We start from the raw sequence: 19,034 nt of genomic DNA on the forward strand, positions 1-19,034 counted from the left end.
AACGAAACATTAAAATAACACAGATTAAATAAAATAACTTATGCACGTTCATATTCCTCGCTGCTGTAACCTTAACAGTTTTATTAAAATGTTATGCATTTATCCCTATGTGACGTCTGTTTTTATATTGTTTATTAACGGTATAATTTTTTATATTGTTTGGATCAACTAGCCTAGTAGACAGATATAAATGTTTATTCATAACCATACTGAAAATAAGTTAATATTGTTAGCTGATGCTAACTGTATAGCTAACAAGCTTGCTGGTGCCAAGTTGAGGTGATTTTCAGATATGAAGTCCAAATAATCAATAGACAGATTACATCTGAGGGAAAAGAAAAGATGTGATGTTCAGATCATGGTAACTACAGTAATTATCAAAGCCGGAAGTGATGCCCTCTGGGGGCATTTGGCCAGGGGTGTTTTTACACCACAGACAATGTTTGAGAAAAAAAAAAATATTATGAAAATATAATTAAATTTTTCTTCCTTACTTCTCATATCATTTATAAACTGTGCTGTTCTGCAAAATAACAAGCTTTAAAACACTTTTTTTTCTTACTGGTGAAAATGAGATGGTCAAATCAGTTTTCTCACAGGTACAATGCAATGTATGCTTCACAGTGAACATCACTCTTGCCAACGTAGTCCATGTCAACAACAAGAATCTATTTTGACTCCATATAGGCTAGTGGTTATTTTGGGAAAATCCAAGGCTTTTTGAACAGTAGGATAATAATAAAAATATATGCTAATATAAAATTATAGCCTTTATAAAATTGCTAAATAGTTCAGTACTTTTTTTACTTAAGTTCACAAAAAATTTAGTACTTTTGTACTTTCACTCAAGTAAAAATTGAAAAAGAAGTACTTTTACTTTTACTGGAGTAATATTCTATTATACGTAACTGTAATTTTACTCAAGTACTTGATTTGTGTACTTCGTCCACCACTGAGTCTAAGTTACTTCCGTGTTGGTTTCAATAGAGAGCAGGTTGTGGTTAGAAGCTCCGACCAGAAAATAACAATGCAATGATTTTTTCTACCTATTAGATTTTTTTTTATGTCTACTGTACACCTACCCCTACACCTACCCCTTAAACTTAGCTCTTACTATAATAAATAAAAAAACAGCATTATTGCTGTACAGTGTGATAAAAATAACGTTAGATTGATGTGCGCATGCACAGTAGAGAGATCTGTCTCCCTTAGTCTAAACCCAATCCAAGCTCCTGCTCTCTTGGTTGTGGCTAAAAGGGATACAGCTCAGACCGGAAACTAACAATGAAAGTAATTTTTGTACTTATTTGTGTTTTTTAATGTCTACACCTACCCCATCCCTAAACTTAGCCCTTACTATTATAAAAAAAAAAAAAAAAAAACAGAATTACTGTTGTACAGTGTAATACAAAATAACGTTAGATTGATGTGTGCATGCCTAGTAGAGAGATCTGTCTCCCTTTTAGTCTAAACCGGGAGGTTGCCGCTTGTTTCCTACTCCAGTCCTCACATCCTTATCTTGCAAAATGGAGGCACCTACATTGCCTCATGAATCTCAATAACTTAAAAAAAATATATAAATAAATAAATAAATGTTACAAATTATTGTAAAATTAAAAGTAACTTTCTGCAGGACAATGGGCCAAACTGATCTTTAAAAACAGACTTTCTAATAATAGTAAGAAAAAGTAAAAAAAAAATGTCAGAATTTGAATTTTTTTGTTTGTATTTATAATCAAATTATGAAACAATACAATTAAAAAAAATCAACAATTTGTTTAAATGTAAGGTATTTTCTGTTAAATGAGACCATTTTTATCAAGTTACTCAAAGTTATATGAGATGGACACTGTTTTTAATTTAGGTATGCCAAAAATCTGTGAAATATCCAAAATATGCCAAATAGCTTAAGAGGTTAACATTTCCATGTCTGTGTTACTCCAGCACATAAATGGCAAATCCAGTGAAACAGGTCATTTTAAAATGGTTTCGAAATGTATATTGGAACTGTACAGTGAGATGCACATGTACTTGAATATTTCAGATGCACACAGTATAGTTTCATGTTTATAGTAAGTTCTTATTCTATCTTACACTATTGCTGCACTGTCAGATTCAGTATTTCATAGTAAAGTGTTTCGTGTAGGGCAAAAGTCAAACTGTGAGCATCATATGAGCGGGAATGGAAAAAAAAAAACACATTTAGCCACAAAGACATACTTCTGACACCTCATACACACTTTCGCAAGAGACTTTTACATTCGCAGAGCAGTTGCAGACACACCCTCATGCACTCTACATGTCAGTTAGTTTGAAAACTGTAAAGGCATAGTTCACCTAAAAATGTTCATTTCATCTCCAGGACACACATGAAGGTATTAAGTTCATGAACACATCTGGCTTTTATTCTCATATAAACATATTGATTTTTGCACATGCAAAGTGTGCATAAAATACGGAAACTCAAACCTTTATACTTGAGAAAGAAACAGAATCCTTTAAGTGTCTTAAGTTTGTATATCATGTTTTATCTTTTTTTTTTTTTTTCAAATCAATTCTATCATATTTTTATTAAGTGCTACATTGTGATTATCACCAATCTCAAAAAAATCTAATTCAAAGGTTGGAGTTACCTTGTGAAAGTGATCACACAGTTGGATCTGGTTCTTAGAGAGAAAAAAAAAAAAACTGACATTTGATGATCATCTCATGGTGATAGGCGCATACACCACCTGATCCTCCTCTGTAACTTTCTGTAAAAAACAAATTACATAAGATATAATAACAACAAATTATTATATTAAAACATGGCATCCTAAAAATTTTTAGCTAACATGTGGAAATTCTCAGTGGCTTTGCTTCAAGGCCAAAATTTTACATTGTACATCAAGTGGAAGTAATAAGCTAATATCATTCACTATCAGAACAAAATGCACGATTCCTTACACAATACTATGCTGTGACCTCAAAAAGCTTTTACCAAAGTACTTGATTTGTAAACTAATACATTTTGATGTTTGCATTACATAAGCAGTTCTGTATGTTTGGCTTTTCTAACACAGTAAACTTGCTTGGTAGATCACCTGGTAGGTGACACATTGCACTTGCAATGGCAAAGTGTTTGGGCACAAGTACCGTGAAACAGGAGTCACAATTAAAGAGCTCAGAGACGTGTAGAAGCTAGCTAAAATGAAATGCTTGAATCTCTTAATTACATGTTTGTTTTATTTAACGCTGTTGGTTAGGGTTTAGAGAAGGGTTTAGCGTAGGTGGTGGGGTATTTACGTGGTAACACATTAACATTAACCTTTAAGTTCCACTTACTGTAAATTGCTGACACAAGATAAAATGTTGCCACAAACACATTTATCCATTTCTGAGAAAATTTAATTTGCTTTTTTGGTGCGCTGGAAATTATTGAAACATGCAAGGAATTTAATATATTTTTTGCAAAATTTTTTGACACAGGCATATTTTTTTAAGAACCTATTGTTTCCTGCTTTTTTTTGTGTTGGTATTACATTAATAATTTTTGTTGACAATTAAGAGTGTATGTGTTCCCAGCATGCTTTTCATGGCACCGCATACATAGTTGGCACACACACACATTTGGACTTGTTCTAATCTTGCTGCATGAACATGAATGAATTGTGTAGAAATACATTAGTATTACAGTTTTGAAGTTATTTCTGTTGACAGCAAAGTTAAGCCATTATCCACTTTTGAGTGTTATTGACATTGAAAAATGAACTTGTGACCTTTATAAAAATCTGATGTGAGATAGTTATAATCATGCATCTAAATCTAACTCTCTGCTAAATTGATACAGACATTAAATGATCTTACCGATTGTGCTTTTTGTTTGTGGAATGTAGTGATCACATAAGTGATCTCTTCTTCACAAATCTGAACTGTTTAAACAATAATAACAGAGGCATTAAAACAATCTTAACTATATATGTTTTCATAAAACATCAAGGCTCAAATATAAGCATTTCTTGTAAGGTTAGTTCCTTTCTCCTTAATTGTGCGTGTGTCTTGACTGATGTAAAAGCAGAAGGTAACACTTGCCTTTTTGATTGCTCTTTCTATATTTCTTGTAAATGCAGAATATCCCGACCGCAGCTACAATCAACAGAGATCCAGCAGCAGAAATCAGCACTATGTACAACATGGGTAGGCCCTGATCTGTAATGGACAAAATGATTAATTAGCGTTAATGTGTATGATCTATCACATAATGCAAAGATCATATCAGTTATTAACATGGTAATTTAAGCGCTGCCATACCTGTACAAATGTGGCAGAGTTTGCTGATGTCCAGATGTTGAGTCTGGTTGCTGATGGGATTGTTGAGCACACAGCTGTAGGTGTTTTTATCCTGATATTCCACCTCCAGAGGTAGAGAGAGACTGATGCTGAGATCAGACACACTGATGCTGGACAATAAACTGCTTCCTTTGTACCAGGAGAGAGTCACATGACTCACATTCAACACTGAACACAACAATGAACAATTCTGCTTTGATGAAGAACATTGTGAAGAGTTACTGCTGATGACAGGAACAGGCAGACGAGCTGAAGACATTAGAGAGAAAAAGAAAAAAAACTTTAATTTTGAGTGAATATAGTAAAACAATAATAAATGGAGCACACGACAAATGACTCACCATAGACAGAAACATTGAACTTTTTTAATGATTTTTTTGGTCCAATAATTTCTAGTTGATAGAGTCCCGCGTGTTCAGTTGTGAGGTTTGTGATGGTCAGCGATCCAGTCTGATTGTCCAGCTTCAGTCTGTCTCTGAATCTCCCATCATGAACATTAAATGGGGCGAAGATTTGTTTGTTTCTGTTGATGTTCCCTATTGGAGATGTTTCAGCACCAAATGTCCACACTATCCTGCTGTCTTCCCATTCAGTAATGTCAGTGTGTAGAGTGAGAGAATCTCCCTCCATCACTGACACTGACTCACCAAACACATCTGATAAACATGAATATGAAACTATTAAAGTTCCCTTTAGTTTATAAAGTCTGAAAATAATTGAAGATTGTATTTAATATAAAGTAAATGACATCCAAAACAGAAGCAGCTATTTAGTGTATTTTAAATATATCTGCTGTACAGTGTGCAATGCGATGCAATGCGGGAAGTGGCATAATTTATATAGAAAGGATACATTTCTACTTCAAAATTTCACATATAATTTAATGTTACTTTAAATTTAATTGTAATTTTTGCTAAATTCACTGGTAATTTCACATTTAAACTTATATTTTCATCATCAAATTGAATTCTCTTAATTGACTCGGCGTTTCCACACTTTTTATAAAGTGAATTTCCATTACTTCTGTAGCTGTGTATGACTACTGCTGTATTTTTTATACTTAATAATACTTATATAATAGCAAAAGATATTTTTTTCTTTCTGAGCAAGACAAATTACAATCCACAATAGACGGACTGGAAATTTTAATTTAAAATTCCAATGAAAAATCAAATCGAAAATCAAATCGTATATAATTTGTATATCTTACCAGTCAGGCGGCACCAGCACAAACAGAAGAAAACAAACATGTGAAACATTTTTCTTCAACAGTTAAGTTAAAAGTATGATCAAGTAAGACTGAACTCTACCTATTATTCTGGTTTGTGAATCCTCCCCCGCCGGAGTTTGACCCTCCTAATGCAGACATACATGCTCTGGACGCTTTTTTGGCATGTATGTATGTACGTTATATTGTATAATAATAATGTATGTATAATATTCATAAAATGTTTGTAGAAACTTCATAATTTGGGGAAAAAAAATCTAATAATAATAATTATATTATATATTATTTATAATAATGGTATTATAAAATAAATAAACATATAATTATTTCTTTAATAAGTTTATTTATTCAATTTTTTTGATTAACAAAGTTTTATAGTGAAGTGGATCCACTAGTGATTTTTAAAATTGTTGTATACATTTATTTAGTTCACAGATTTAGTATAATAGTATATGGAAAAAAAAGAAAAAAACATACATGGTTAAAACCGTCTGCCATCTCCCAGTACTGGTTTTACTGATGTTCTGCCTCTGATTCAAATTGAAACCAGATGTGGTTGGTATATTTTTGAAGCATCATGTGCATAAGAATGGAGAGTAGGTGTAGGTTCACAGTAGGTGTTTTATATGTGAAGGGTTTCTTCCTGTCCTGCTGCTGGCTTTTATGATTCTTTACTCTACAGAGTGAATAAACCATGATGAGAAATGGTGTTTGACTCAAAGCAAGATAAACAGTGGTGGAGATTGGCAAAATATTGGGGGGTCGATGGTGATAATAATGTAGGTTTTATTAATGAGCCCTTGTGTTTAATAAAAAGAGGAAATATTTAAAAACACTGTGGCGAGGGGGACGTGATTTAGCGGAGGCGGCTGCGGAAGAGAGCGGGCAAAGCCGAGCGGTGAGTTAGTAGGTCAAGTACAAAATGACACTCACCTGTTTCACCTTACAGTGATTAGCATGGGGAGACCGTAAAAGGCCGCTGGGAAGTGGGAAATGCAGAGAGAGGGGCAATGGGCAGACTGAGGACTTGTGGCTGATGGACCAAAGAGTATCGTGGATTTATGTTTTCTTAAAGGTGCCATAGAATGGAAAACTGAATTTACCTTGGCATAGTTAAATAATAACAGTTTAGTACGTGGACGTGACATACGACATGAGTCTCAAACACCATCGTTTCCTCCTCCTTATATAAATCTAGTATTTGCAAAAGACCACCGAAAAATAGGTCAATTCCAACACAACACCGACTGTTACGAAACTTTTCTGGGATCGTTAATAGTTACGCCTCCAAAATTTGCATTGCCCAATCATCGGTAACGTCAGCACATCAGTAAAACAAGGCGAGTCACTCAAGGGACACGGTTAGCTTAATGCTAACGGTAGCCCGTTACATTGCAATACATAGGATTTCACTGCAAATGATGGAGAAATAACTGCGCTGATGATGGCGAATGATTTACAGATCTTGAGAATCACTGACGAGCAGCTCAACTTGTGTGGTAAGTACTTGTGTCTCTGCATTATATCCTTGTGCGAGCTAGACGAGCAGCTCTGTGAAACAGCCAATCAGAGCAGAGCTCATTAATATTCATGAAGCTTCCAAATAAGGCAAAAACAGACGGTTTCATTCTAGGGACAAATTCTAGGGTTGTAAATGGACCTGTAAAACCATTTCTGGAGATTTTTTGCCCTTTCCTATGCCATATACCTTCTACATAGGTATCAGAGAACAATTTAAAATATTCTCTCAATGCATTCTATGGCACCTTTAAAGCACAGGAACGCGCATCTTGTTTGAACTGTGACATATTGAATAAAATACCACAAGCCTCAGTCACACCTACTCCGACTTATTCCTTCCTTCTCCCGAACCTTATCACACTGGTGCCGAAACCCGGGAGGAAGAAGCATGGCCACTGCCATCGTGCAGTTACCTCCAAGTTCGCCATTTGTGGAGGTTATTGAATCGCTTGCAGGCCTCAATCAAGAACACTATCAGGCGCTGCTCGAGATGCTGGTACAAGCGCAGCAGGAGGACCGGGAACTGTTCCGGAGCTGGATGGACCAGGGGGGCTGGGCTGGAGGGCAGTCACCCAGAAGCCCAGACGCTCCCGCTCATGTGCCCCTGAATAAGATGGGGCCACAGGATGACGCAGAAGCTTTCATTGACCTGTTTGAGGCTTGTGGCTGGTGCAAGAGCACTGGACGGTGCGACTCATACAGCTGCTCTCAGGGGAGGCGCAGGTGGCAGCCCAACAACTGGCCATGCAAAACCTCCTGGTCTTCGCCAACCTGAAGTGAGCCATCCTGCAGTGGGTAGGCCTGAGCCCAGAACAACACTGCCAGCGGTTTTGATTGCTGGATCTGGGCTATAGTGGCTGGCCCTTCCGTTTGACTAAACAGCTTCAAGAGGCCTGCCGAAAGTAGCTACTGGCTATGGGAGGCAACGTCGAGCAGATTCTTGACCGGGTGGAGCTGGAGCAGGGTGGAGCACGGCCCAATGTTGCTGGACCTGGCCAGAAGATTTGGCTGAGGACCAGATGCTCTCTTCTCCTATTCCCCCTTCTTCCTCCCCTCATTCTGTCCCATTTTCAAGGATCTGTCCGAGTCTTCCTCCTCGAGGGATTCACAAGAATGTGCGCAGGTAGTGCGCGGCTTGTCGTGAATGTCAGCTGGAAAATCCACCGGCCTCCCCAAAAGTGCCTTTGTGCCCCTTCCTCTAATGCAGGTCTTTAGGAAGTCAAACAACCCAAATATAGGATGAAACAGTGTGGTATGAATGTTGACCCAGTCGACAGAGCAGGGAGGGCATGTTTACTAGTGCCACCGAACTGAAAGCACGGTGCTGATCAAATACAACAGTAAACACAAGGACTTGTGGCTGATGGACTGAGCTGCTGAGCAGAGAATTGCCAAAGAGTTATGTGGATTTATGTTGTCGTAAAGCACAGGAATGCACATTTTGTTTGAACTGTGAAATATTGAATAAATGGCCATGATTTTCAGTCACACCGACTCCGGCTTCTTCCTTACTTCTCCCGAACCTTCACGAACCTATTTAAAATAAATTTAGGAGCAGTCAAAAATTTGGGAGCACCTGATCAATGACAAAAATGTACCTTTACATTATGAGGCGATATTTGACTCCTTAAGGTAATTTGCAGGTGGGACCTTTGTAATTGCAATAAAATAATCTAATGGCCAATGGGCAAAGTAGCCTAATAGTGTAATCTATAAAAATCCTTCTTTTTACCAGATATGGTTGTCACGTCATAACCTTTTACGACTGACTTTGTAAAACTAAAATAAAAACATTGAGTTACTAATTACTAAAAACATTTCCATTATACAGAAAGATAGAAAAGAACATTTAAATTATTAAAAAAAAAACATTTCCATTCAGTCTAGCCAGAGTTCAGGCACTCTTAAAAAATCCCATAATAATCACTGCAGCTGTTTACACTGAAATGAATATTTCAGTTTGTACGTCTGGACTAGTTTGTAAGCACGTCTGGACCCGTCTGTTTCTGACGAGAGAATTCGTCAGATGAAGTCAGCAAGCTAGTGAACAAAACAACAGCGTTTCTTTGATGCCTCTGATTGGTCTCATTGACACCTGATGCCTATGTCTTTTATGTCTAATTCAAATTTATAAACATTTGTTATTTTTGATCCTAAATAATTGAACTAGAGTGGTCTGCTTTCACTGTCTATTCTGTGAGAAGTAGAATGTGCACCGATTGGTCTTCAGTGTGCCCACATCACACCTCTCTTTATCTCTGCATTGGCTACTGGTTGTGGCTTGCAACAAGTTCATGCTTGCTTGCTGACAGGCACAGGCTCTGCTGCACCCTCATACCTTTACTCAATCATAGAAGTCTACATCCTCTTTAGATGCCTGAGGTTAGTAAGTGAGCAACGCCACATGGTACCATCACAGAGAGGCACAAAATCACTTTCCAAAATGGTCTTCCCTTACCTATCCAGAACGGAAATCCCTATATATATATATATATATTTATTTATTTATTTATTTTTTTTTTCTTCAACACTATGGAAAGTCAGTGGGGACTGTCAACTGTTTGGTAACATAGATTCTTCAAAATGTCTTCCTTTTATATTCAACATAAGAAAGAAACTAATAGAAATTTAGAAGAATTTGAGTGTGAGTAAATGATGACAGAATGTTTTTTTTTTGTTTGTTTGTTTTAAGTGAATGGCTTTAACTGCATCCTGCTAAAAAATGTTCTCCCTCAATGCTTTTATTAATTTTGGTTATGCAAATAAGTATATAATCTTCTGATGGTTTTAATAGGTTTCCACTGGGGTGATAGCACAGCTCAGACTTGGCCTAACCTGTAAAATGGCCCTTACTGACATGATGTAATTCAGAAAATCCTAGGAGACTGCGTTTAATGGAACATTAATTTTGCATACATAATATTACATAAAAAAATGCATACCATTAGTTAGTTTTCCTGTATACAAACCTCTTGACAGATGAGAGAACAGTGATGCCATGTTGTTTAAAGCTGCTGCTTAATATCCACAAAATGGCGCCATTTATCAGTTCAATCAATTAAAAAACTGATGATCAAAGTAAGATGAAAATATCAAAGGTAGCTTATGAGTAATATCGATTATTGGTCAGTTTTATTAGGCTTAATAATGACTGTCTGCCTTTATTGTTCACGATTCACATCTTCTCTCCAGAGCTTAACAGCAACTTGTGCTGGTGTAGTTGTTGTTGAAATGCTGTTGGCTGTGGTTGCTTTTGTGATAGCGCACCCTATTGGGTAAAATAAGCGCTTTTAGAGAATGATATGCCTGTGCTACATTTGCCAACATATCCAGCTTAACATACCATGTGTGAAACTGTAAACCACTATACAGTACTCTATAAGAATAATACAAGAACAGCAAATGACAGACAAAGGAGTACAATGAAGGGTGGGTCAATGTTTAATGTATAATTAACGTTAGGTAAATTTGGTAACACTTTATAATAACGTTCAGTTGTAAGTAATTTATAAGTGGTTAGTTAATGATAAAATAATGATGTGCAAAACATTCATAAATGTTTAATAAGTGATATGCTAACAATTTGTGTATGTTTTGCTAATTCATTCACAAGTTATTTACTAGTGATTAGTTAATGATGAACTAATCATTTACAAAACATCACTATGCATTCATAAAAAATAATGAGTGATATGTTAGTATTTTTATATATGTTTTGTAGATTAAGTTATAAATCATTTACAAGTGATTACATAATGATGAACTAATAATTCACAAAACATGATTATACGTTCACAAATGATGATTAAGTAATAGGCTAACAATTTACAAATCGGTCATAATTTATCTTAAAAAAATAGCATATCATGAAATAATCAAACAGATCCTTAGTAAGCGGTTAATACATTACTAGATAATATATTTTTGGTCACTTAAAAATAATAAAAATATCAATGATTTAAATGTTTATCCTTCACTGAAGATCGCATCATGAATAAATCATTTACAAATCTTTCTGCATCCCCTAATCTAAAGTGTAAACTACTCATCAGTTGTAAATGTTTTACTCATTATTGAAAGGTCTTTCACCCAGTGTGTATACCCACCTGATACCCACACAACCTGGAACCGGCAGGTTTGTAAAACATTTACAACTGATGAGTAGTTTACACTTTAGATTTTTTACGCTGCTTGAGGCAGAATGGAGAGCACAAGGCAGGATATTCAAAGAATAGTCTTTTAATATATTCCACGATGATAAATACACGATAATCACGAGCAGGGAAGTTCCAAACACACGTTACGTAAATAATAGCAGACAAAGAAACAGGGAAGAACTCAAGACTTAAATACTGTGAGGGTAATTACAAAGACAGGTGTACCAGATCAAATTAACAAGCAGGGAGAAACCAAACACAGGGAGAAACCAATAACAAAGTCCGTGGGTGAAAACAGAGGAAGACATGTAACAAGATTAGGGGGTGCAGAAAGATTTGTAAATGATTTATTCATTATTTATTCATCAACAGCTTTTGAATACTTTGTAGTGTGTACTGCAATGTAAGGGCTGACTGGTGAGGGTTAAGATGTTTTCTCTGGCAAACATGAGCTGTGCCCCAAATGACGCACTATATACTCTGCACTTATTCACTATGTACTTATGCACTATGCACCATGTAGTGTATGAATTATATAAGGTTATTTAGTATTTTATAACGCCCTAAACAAACTTTCACAGGAACCTCATTTTTTTTTCATATCAACTTCAAATTTGGAATAACTTCAAATTTAGGATAAAACCTGTTATGTACAATATGTATTTTATATAAAATATAATAAAAATTGTACAGAGTATTCTCTTTACAGTAAATTTAAACTTCTGTAATTTGGTAATCCTTTTTTTTTTCCGCTTCTGCAGTAATCTGCTGATTGTTTTCTTTAAAAAGAGACCTACCTTAGATCCAAAGTGTTCATGAATTACAATTTAAGTTTGGATAAACTTAAAAAATGGGGGTGACAGTTAAGGGGTTAACTAGTCATTTTTAACCATTTACTAAGGATCTGTTTGATTATTTCATGATATGCCATTTTTCAGATAATTTACAGATGGGTAAATCATTAGCATAGTACTTACAATAAAATGAACATATCACTTATTCATAATTTATAAACACATATGTTTTGTAAATAATTAGTTCATCATTAACTAATTACTTGTAAATTAATTTGTAAATGACTTGTAAATAAATTAACAAAACATACACAAATTGTTAGCATATCACTTAATAATCATTTGTGAATGTTTTGTAAATGATTATTTCATCGTTATCTAATCACTTATAAAAGACTTACAACTGAACGTTATTATAAAGTGTTACCGTAAATTTACATATGATAAACTAAAAATAGGATATTTTAGTTGAGTTTCTGCATGCTAAGGGTGAACTGCAAACCAACAATAAAACAAAATCCACAATAACACCAAAAGGTACAAAAATTGTAAAGAAAAAAAAAAATATCTGGCAGAGAATAAATGTAAATAAACCCAAAAATCTTAAGACACTGTCCTGTATGAGCTCTAGCATCAATTCCAGTAGACAGTTCTATTTGATCATCGTTTTTTGGGGACATTTTCATACACAGCTTCTGTCTTTGATTTCTGCAAAGAAACACACACTCAGTCAGGAGTCTTGCTGATGTGACAGGCAAGAACAGTTAAGAAGAATAATCTCTTACCTTTTTTTTATTTAATAACAAGAACTTAATTATTCAAAAATAATTTACTTAAATAAGACTCGTTTTAACATTCCAGCCCATTTTAACAACATATTTTCCATAAATTTTCTCCAAAGGCCTTGTATGCTAAAAGGTTTATTTTTTTTTTTAATTGCAAAGCGTACTCTACTAATAGCCTATACTGACCTTTTTTTTTCTTCTTCTTTTTTTTTTTAACCAGGCCTACTGCTACTGCAGAACAGATGCTAACAAGACATCAAACATTTATGTTTTATGACAAGTTCTGAAGGTTTCTCATGACAGAGAATGGCTGAGAACAGTTGCCTTTCACACAAAAGCAATAACAAAGATTGCTTGTTGCAGCACATCTACAAATAAACCAATGGCCGCTAAAGCTGCATTTCACCTCAGATGATCATAAACCGCAGAACATCTGCAGCTCAAGGCCAGACTTCAGCTCAGGTAACATAACTTTTCCTTTGTTTTTCTTCCTAACGTAAATGTAATGGTATTAAACTGACTTTGTATGGGTAGCGTGTATTTTAGAATAAACCAAAATATTTATAGTTAAAACTGTTTACACAGGATTTTAAATGATTGATTATTTAAATTAGTAGGCCACATTACATGTTGGATTTGGTGTCAAATAATTTACACGTAGACTATAACCAGTACAATTCACCACATCCTGTCAACCTTCATTTGCAAAGTTGAGCACTTGTTGCTGTCACTTGACTAAAGTCATACATTAAAAAGGCATCATGCTGAGTCCTGTTTTATCATTCATGTGTATGAATGTAAAATGTGACTAAGGCTGTCAGATAACATTTAGCCTAAAACAATGGAGGGAACTAACCCTTTAATATATAAACATAATTTAGCAATGTACTGTTGCTGAAAATGGATGCATTGATACATACGAGAACATTTTTCTGTTATTTAATTTTGTTTTGTACTTTCTGAGATCGGACTCGGACCTCTGCTAAACATCTGGAAAGCATCTGCTGTGTACAAACATCTTTCTTTACATACATTCTAAATCATAATCATCTTAAAGTCATCTAATAAACATTAATTTGAAATATGATAGGAAGCTATAGATTGCAGATGAGCAAACACACAAATAAGTCTTGCAGATGTAAGTGCAGTTGTCAAATAGACGTCCCTGTGATGTGTGTGCTATCAGGAATTTGATTTTTCAGGTTTGCAAAATGAAAATAGCTTTGCAAAATCTGAAAAACGGTTTACAATGAATTTTAAACAGCATAAAAAACTATCCTCTTTATATGCTTTACTGATGACGGTTGATAGATCAGCCACGTCTGTCCACTGACCATCTGATGCTGCAAACTTCAATCACCAAACTTCAATCAGACTACCTAACTGCAACAACAGTTATAAATGATCTTACCGTTTTTTGTGTTTTTGGTTTGCACAATGCTGAATCGGCTCTGTCTTCCTCCTGTGTCTGAACTGCATTAAAAACAATCACAGGTGTGTTAATACAACAACATTTTCAATCTTATAATGGAAGATGAATAGCTTTACAGATGAATTGCTTGCTTTCCTGACCCTTTTTTCGACATTTCTTGCAGATGCTGCACGACAAGACTGAAACTACAATCAACAGAGATCCGGCACCGGCAGCTGCAGAGATCAGTACTATCAGAGATACAGAGTCTGGAGGAACTGAAAGAGAGTAAAAGAGAGACTTTCATGTAAGTTAATGTTTTGGCCTGATTAAGTAAATAAAATCTATACTGTCACCACAGATTTAGGCCTACCTGAACATGTGTGACAGAGTTTGCTGATGTTCAGATGTTGAGTCTTGTTGCTGATTGGATTGTTCGTCACACAACTGTAGTTGTTTTTATCCTGACATTCCACCTCCAGAGGTAGAGAGAGACTGATGCTGAGATCAGACACACTGATGCTGGACAATAAACTGCTTCCTTTGTACCAGGAGAGAGTCACATCACTCACATTCACCACTGAACACACCAATGAACAGTTCTGCTGCTGCAATGATGATGATGATGATGATGATGAAGAACAGTCTCTGGTAATGTTCGGAACAGGCAGACGTGCTGGAAAACATAACAGGATAAAAATGGATAACACCTATTTTTGGATTAGTGTGCTGACAGTCAATAGTTGTTGTCATCGCAAACTTTAAAATAAATATACATTTCACTTAAGCTCAAACAAGAGCATTTGTGGCAGTTTACACTGTAAAAAATGACTGAATTTAACGGTAAAAAACTGTAAAAATGCTACTGTAAAAACCTGTGAAATGGTTAACGGTAAGTTCCCCATCTATATACGGTGAAAAACTGTGCATGTAATTTTACGGAAATATACTGTTTTTGGAAATGAAAAAGAATGTAAAATTTACAGTGAATAACCGTAAATTGACATTCCCAGAATTCCCTGTTTTCATTTTTTTTTTTTTTTGTTGAAATAACTTTTTCTTCTAAGATTTTTCTTGGCAGTTTTGTATATTAGGGTTGTATGATACATCTAATGTTGTTAAATTAATGTTTTTTGCATTATTTTAGTTTTATGTTTGTTACCATGATGGTGTTTAGTGTTTGTGTGAATGACTCTGTGTACCTTCTATAAATAAGTTATTTAAAGTCTCCTTGTGATGAGCTTTGGTTCATCATGTGATGTTATAATCACCACCTTCTTTTGGTGGTTATCAGTGTATTACAAAGGTACAAAACAGATTTTAGTACTTCAAAAAGTTGGTACATTACAATTATATCAGTGAGATTACAGTATTTACCTGTAAATTTAAGTGAAAACTGTAAAATGTAAATCATTGCTACCGTGGTAAAATTCTGGCAACCACAATTTTCAGTGTAGGAAAAAAAATATTTATTTTATGAAAGCAAACATCTTTGTTACAGTGACGCACTTATAACGGCAGTGAATGAGGCAGATCTGTAAAGATCAAAATACTTGTTTCAATAGTAAAGACGCAAGACATGAACAATATAACAGGGTAAAATATATGATATTGGTTTATAGACCATAAACCTGAAAAAGACCCTATATCTTAAAAAACACGCAAATTTTAACAGGTTATTGTGTTTAATTTAAATTATAATCTTGACATTTATTGACCTGTTTTTTTCTTTTTTCATTAAAAAAATGAGTAACCAGTAGCAAAAACGAGTTGAGTAATTTTTTGTGTTAAGCATCAGTATGCCTCAAATGCTGTGGATTGAACTTCGCTTGTGCTGAACCCAAAATAATTCACTAATAAACCAAGGATATGTAAACGTTCGAACAAATGATCTCTATACTCACCATAGACAGTAACACTGAATATTTTTGATGACCACTTGACCCCACTTCTCTGTACTTCATAAAGTCCAGCATGTTGAGTTGTGATGTTTATGATGGTCAGAGATCCAGTTTGATTGTCCAGTTTTAGTCTGTCTCTGAATCTCCCATCAGCACCGTTATATGTGGAGAAGATTTCAGCAGCTCTACTGATTTCAGCTATGAGGGACTTTTCAGCTTCAAACTTCCACAATATATCATCGTCTTCACGTATTTCAGTAATATCAGTGCATAAAGTAACAGAATCATTTTCAATTACTGACACTGATTTACCAAACACACCTGAAAAACATGAAAAAAATTTTTTCACAGATTAAGGCTCTTGTTGATTTACAAAATCTGAAATCCATTTGAATTTTAAACTATGCGATTTGAAGAAAACACTGAAACCGCAACACAGTATATTGACGTTATACTAGACTCTCTAAGGGACAGCTCATAATCCAAAATAGATCTTATAATAATATCTGTTTGTTTTATCAAGGAAGAACAGCAAAAATCAAATCCTCTAACTAATTTGAACAGTAGGATCAGCTTTGTTATTTTGAAATGGAAAATAATTAAACATATATTTATAACTTACCGATCAAGCACAAACAGAACAAAACAAACATGTGAAACATTTTCATCAAAGGTTCAATGAGTAGTCTGACCTATTAAGACTATCTGCTGTAAAACACAACCCGGTGTGTGAATCCTCCCCCAAAAGAGTTCGAAGACCCTCCTAGTGAGCGCACATACTCACACATATGTGCTATTTGAATGTATGCATATATATATATATATTAGTGGAAAACTTCATAAAATGGAAAACATCATTTAGCATTACTTAACAACTGATTGTATTAAATTTATAAAAGTAGAAGAGTGGTATATTATTTGACAATCAGATTGTTTAACCCAGTTTTCATGCTAAAGTAAAGTATTTTAAAATGGTTTCATAATCTTGTTGTGGATGGGAAAAAGGAAAAACAGTTTATCATCTCACATTATTGCCATTCTTAATTGGTGTGACATTAGCAGCTCAACATCGGAGTCAAACTGAAACCTGCTGTGGTCGGTTTTCTTCAGAACGTGATTTGATCTGGAGGATGGACAAACAACTTTTGCAGAAAAGTGGTCATTTGTTTGATGTGTGTTTAGTTTGTAGGTGAATGGTTACTTCTGTCCTGCTGTCATGAACCTCTGACTTTCTACAGAGAACAGCTTTTCAAAATGTACATCTGAAATGGGTTTCATAATTGGCCGTGGCAAAATGACTCGATACCTCCACCTGTAAAAATCAACAAAGCGCCCCTCCTGCTATGTTTCACATAGGTGTACGGAATTTGGTACATACATGTAACACACCAATACCTACAAAAAAATCTCTTAAACAACAACATCCGAAACCCAACAGGAAGTGAGATATTTTTAATTTATTGAGGCCTGATTTGTTTTACATTTTTAGGCCTCTTATTTTAATGAACTCCTTCTACAGTTTTAATCGGATGATCTTTAAATTTGGTGAGTGTGATCATAAGGCCCTTGCGACGCTAAATTGTGGAGATCTTGAGTTTTTGTCAAAGGGCGTGTCCCTGGTGACCTGACAAATTCTGATGTTTCTCCATGAAATAGGAAGTTGCTGTAACTTAAGCAAATAATGTCCGATCCGCCCCAAACCTTGTTTACTGAAAAAGTCTTAAAAAAAATACTTTTCATGCCACATTAACAGTAATATTTTTTTTTTAATTATGTGGGTGCAATGACAATGACTTTTCACAAGTTCATAAGGACAGACAAGAACGCATATTGAGAAACTGCTATTGTCTGTGTGAAAATATAAAATGATAAACTACACTGTTGTTGTTTTTTTCTTTTGTGTGTGTGTGTGTTTGCGCACTCTGATGTAAATAAGCCCAGCATGCATGAACAGCATGGATGAGTGAGGGAAGGAGAGGCTTTATCCCCTTTGTAGCATGCACAAATGAAGATCCTAGTCAACCAATCAACATTCCCCTTCAGTCTAATCACTTCGACGTTACATTGGGAAACGCCTAGAGACCAATCATCTCTGAGCCTTATTCAAAAGGCCAATGAACATTGGCGAGTGGTATTTGCGTGCCAAGCCACTCCCCCGTACATACGGGTATATATGATGGCGGCCCGCACCACTCATTCAGATTTTCGCTTTCAGAGCCTCTCATGCTCAAGCCTGACTTCTTCAATAAACTGAAGACAACACGTTCCTGCTGCTCTTCCCCGCTGGTGTGCTGCCGACTAAAAGAACAAACTTCTAAAAGAGTGAATTTCCAGGCAGCCGCTAGCGGGATTCTGCGGGTGGCCGTTTTCACTGCCTCAAAAAGCCTCCTGCTCTCCAGCGAGCAAGCCCCATTGAGTGCACAGTGGTGCCGCGGTTTCCTCCCTGGGCAGACCGGGACTAAAAGAACAATTTCTCATGGCTGTGTAAGACGTTCTTTTCAGAATGGCTTTCCGGCCGTGCGTTTCTGGGTGCGGCAGTTACCTCACCTCTCTGGACAGACATGAAAGCTGCCTCACATGTCTGGGCCGCGATTATGCTGAGGCGGCTTTCACGGATGGCTCGTGCGTTCATTGCGAACGCATGACCATGGCTACGCTGAAGACTTGCCGCTCGTCGGCAAGACGGCTCCCCCCGTCGACCCGCAGCAGGCTGTTAGACCGGAAGTGTTTTTCAGCCGCCGTGGCGAGACACGAGGGGGATTTACAAGTCACGGTGCAGAATGTACTGCCGGCCCCAAAAGCCCTGCGGTCTTCTGCCCATCAGCGTAGCCCCGTCGAGATGCCAGAGCAGTACGCCTCCCCGCACGCCGGGCTGCGCGTCTCCTTTGGCGCTCCACGGGAGGAGGAG

General features: G+C 36.0%; 2 protein-coding genes across 2 annotated transcripts; both read right to left on the bottom strand.

Annotated features, from left to right (window-relative positions):
* Window positions 1-2,702: 2,702 nt before the first annotated feature.
* LOC141337977 (CD48 antigen-like) lies at window positions 2,703-5,588 on the bottom strand. Its single transcript, XM_073843550.1, has 6 exons — window positions 5,540-5,588; window positions 4,671-4,985; window positions 4,291-4,578; window positions 4,066-4,188; window positions 3,847-3,911; window positions 2,703-2,753 (listed from the first exon to the last, which is right to left on the bottom strand). The coding sequence occupies exons 1-6, from the start codon at window positions 5,586-5,588 to the stop codon at window positions 2,703-2,705; spliced, it is 891 nt and encodes a 296-aa protein (XP_073699651.1).
* Window positions 5,589-12,689: 7,101 nt separating this feature from the next.
* LOC141337978 (SLAM family member 5-like) lies at window positions 12,690-18,758 on the bottom strand. Its single transcript, XM_073843551.1, has 6 exons — window positions 18,674-18,758; window positions 16,130-16,447; window positions 14,605-14,901; window positions 14,387-14,503; window positions 14,226-14,287; window positions 12,690-12,737 (listed from the first exon to the last, which is right to left on the bottom strand). Exons 1-6 carry the CDS (start codon window positions 18,756-18,758, stop codon window positions 12,690-12,692), a joined length of 927 nt encoding a protein of 308 aa, XP_073699652.1.
* Between the last annotated feature and the right edge of the window lie 276 nt (window positions 18,759-19,034).

Source organism: Garra rufa, chromosome 7 (assembly GCF_049309525.1).
Source record: "Garra rufa chromosome 7, GarRuf1.0, whole genome shotgun sequence".
Taxonomy (NCBI): Eukaryota; Metazoa; Chordata; class Actinopteri; order Cypriniformes; family Cyprinidae; genus Garra; species Garra rufa.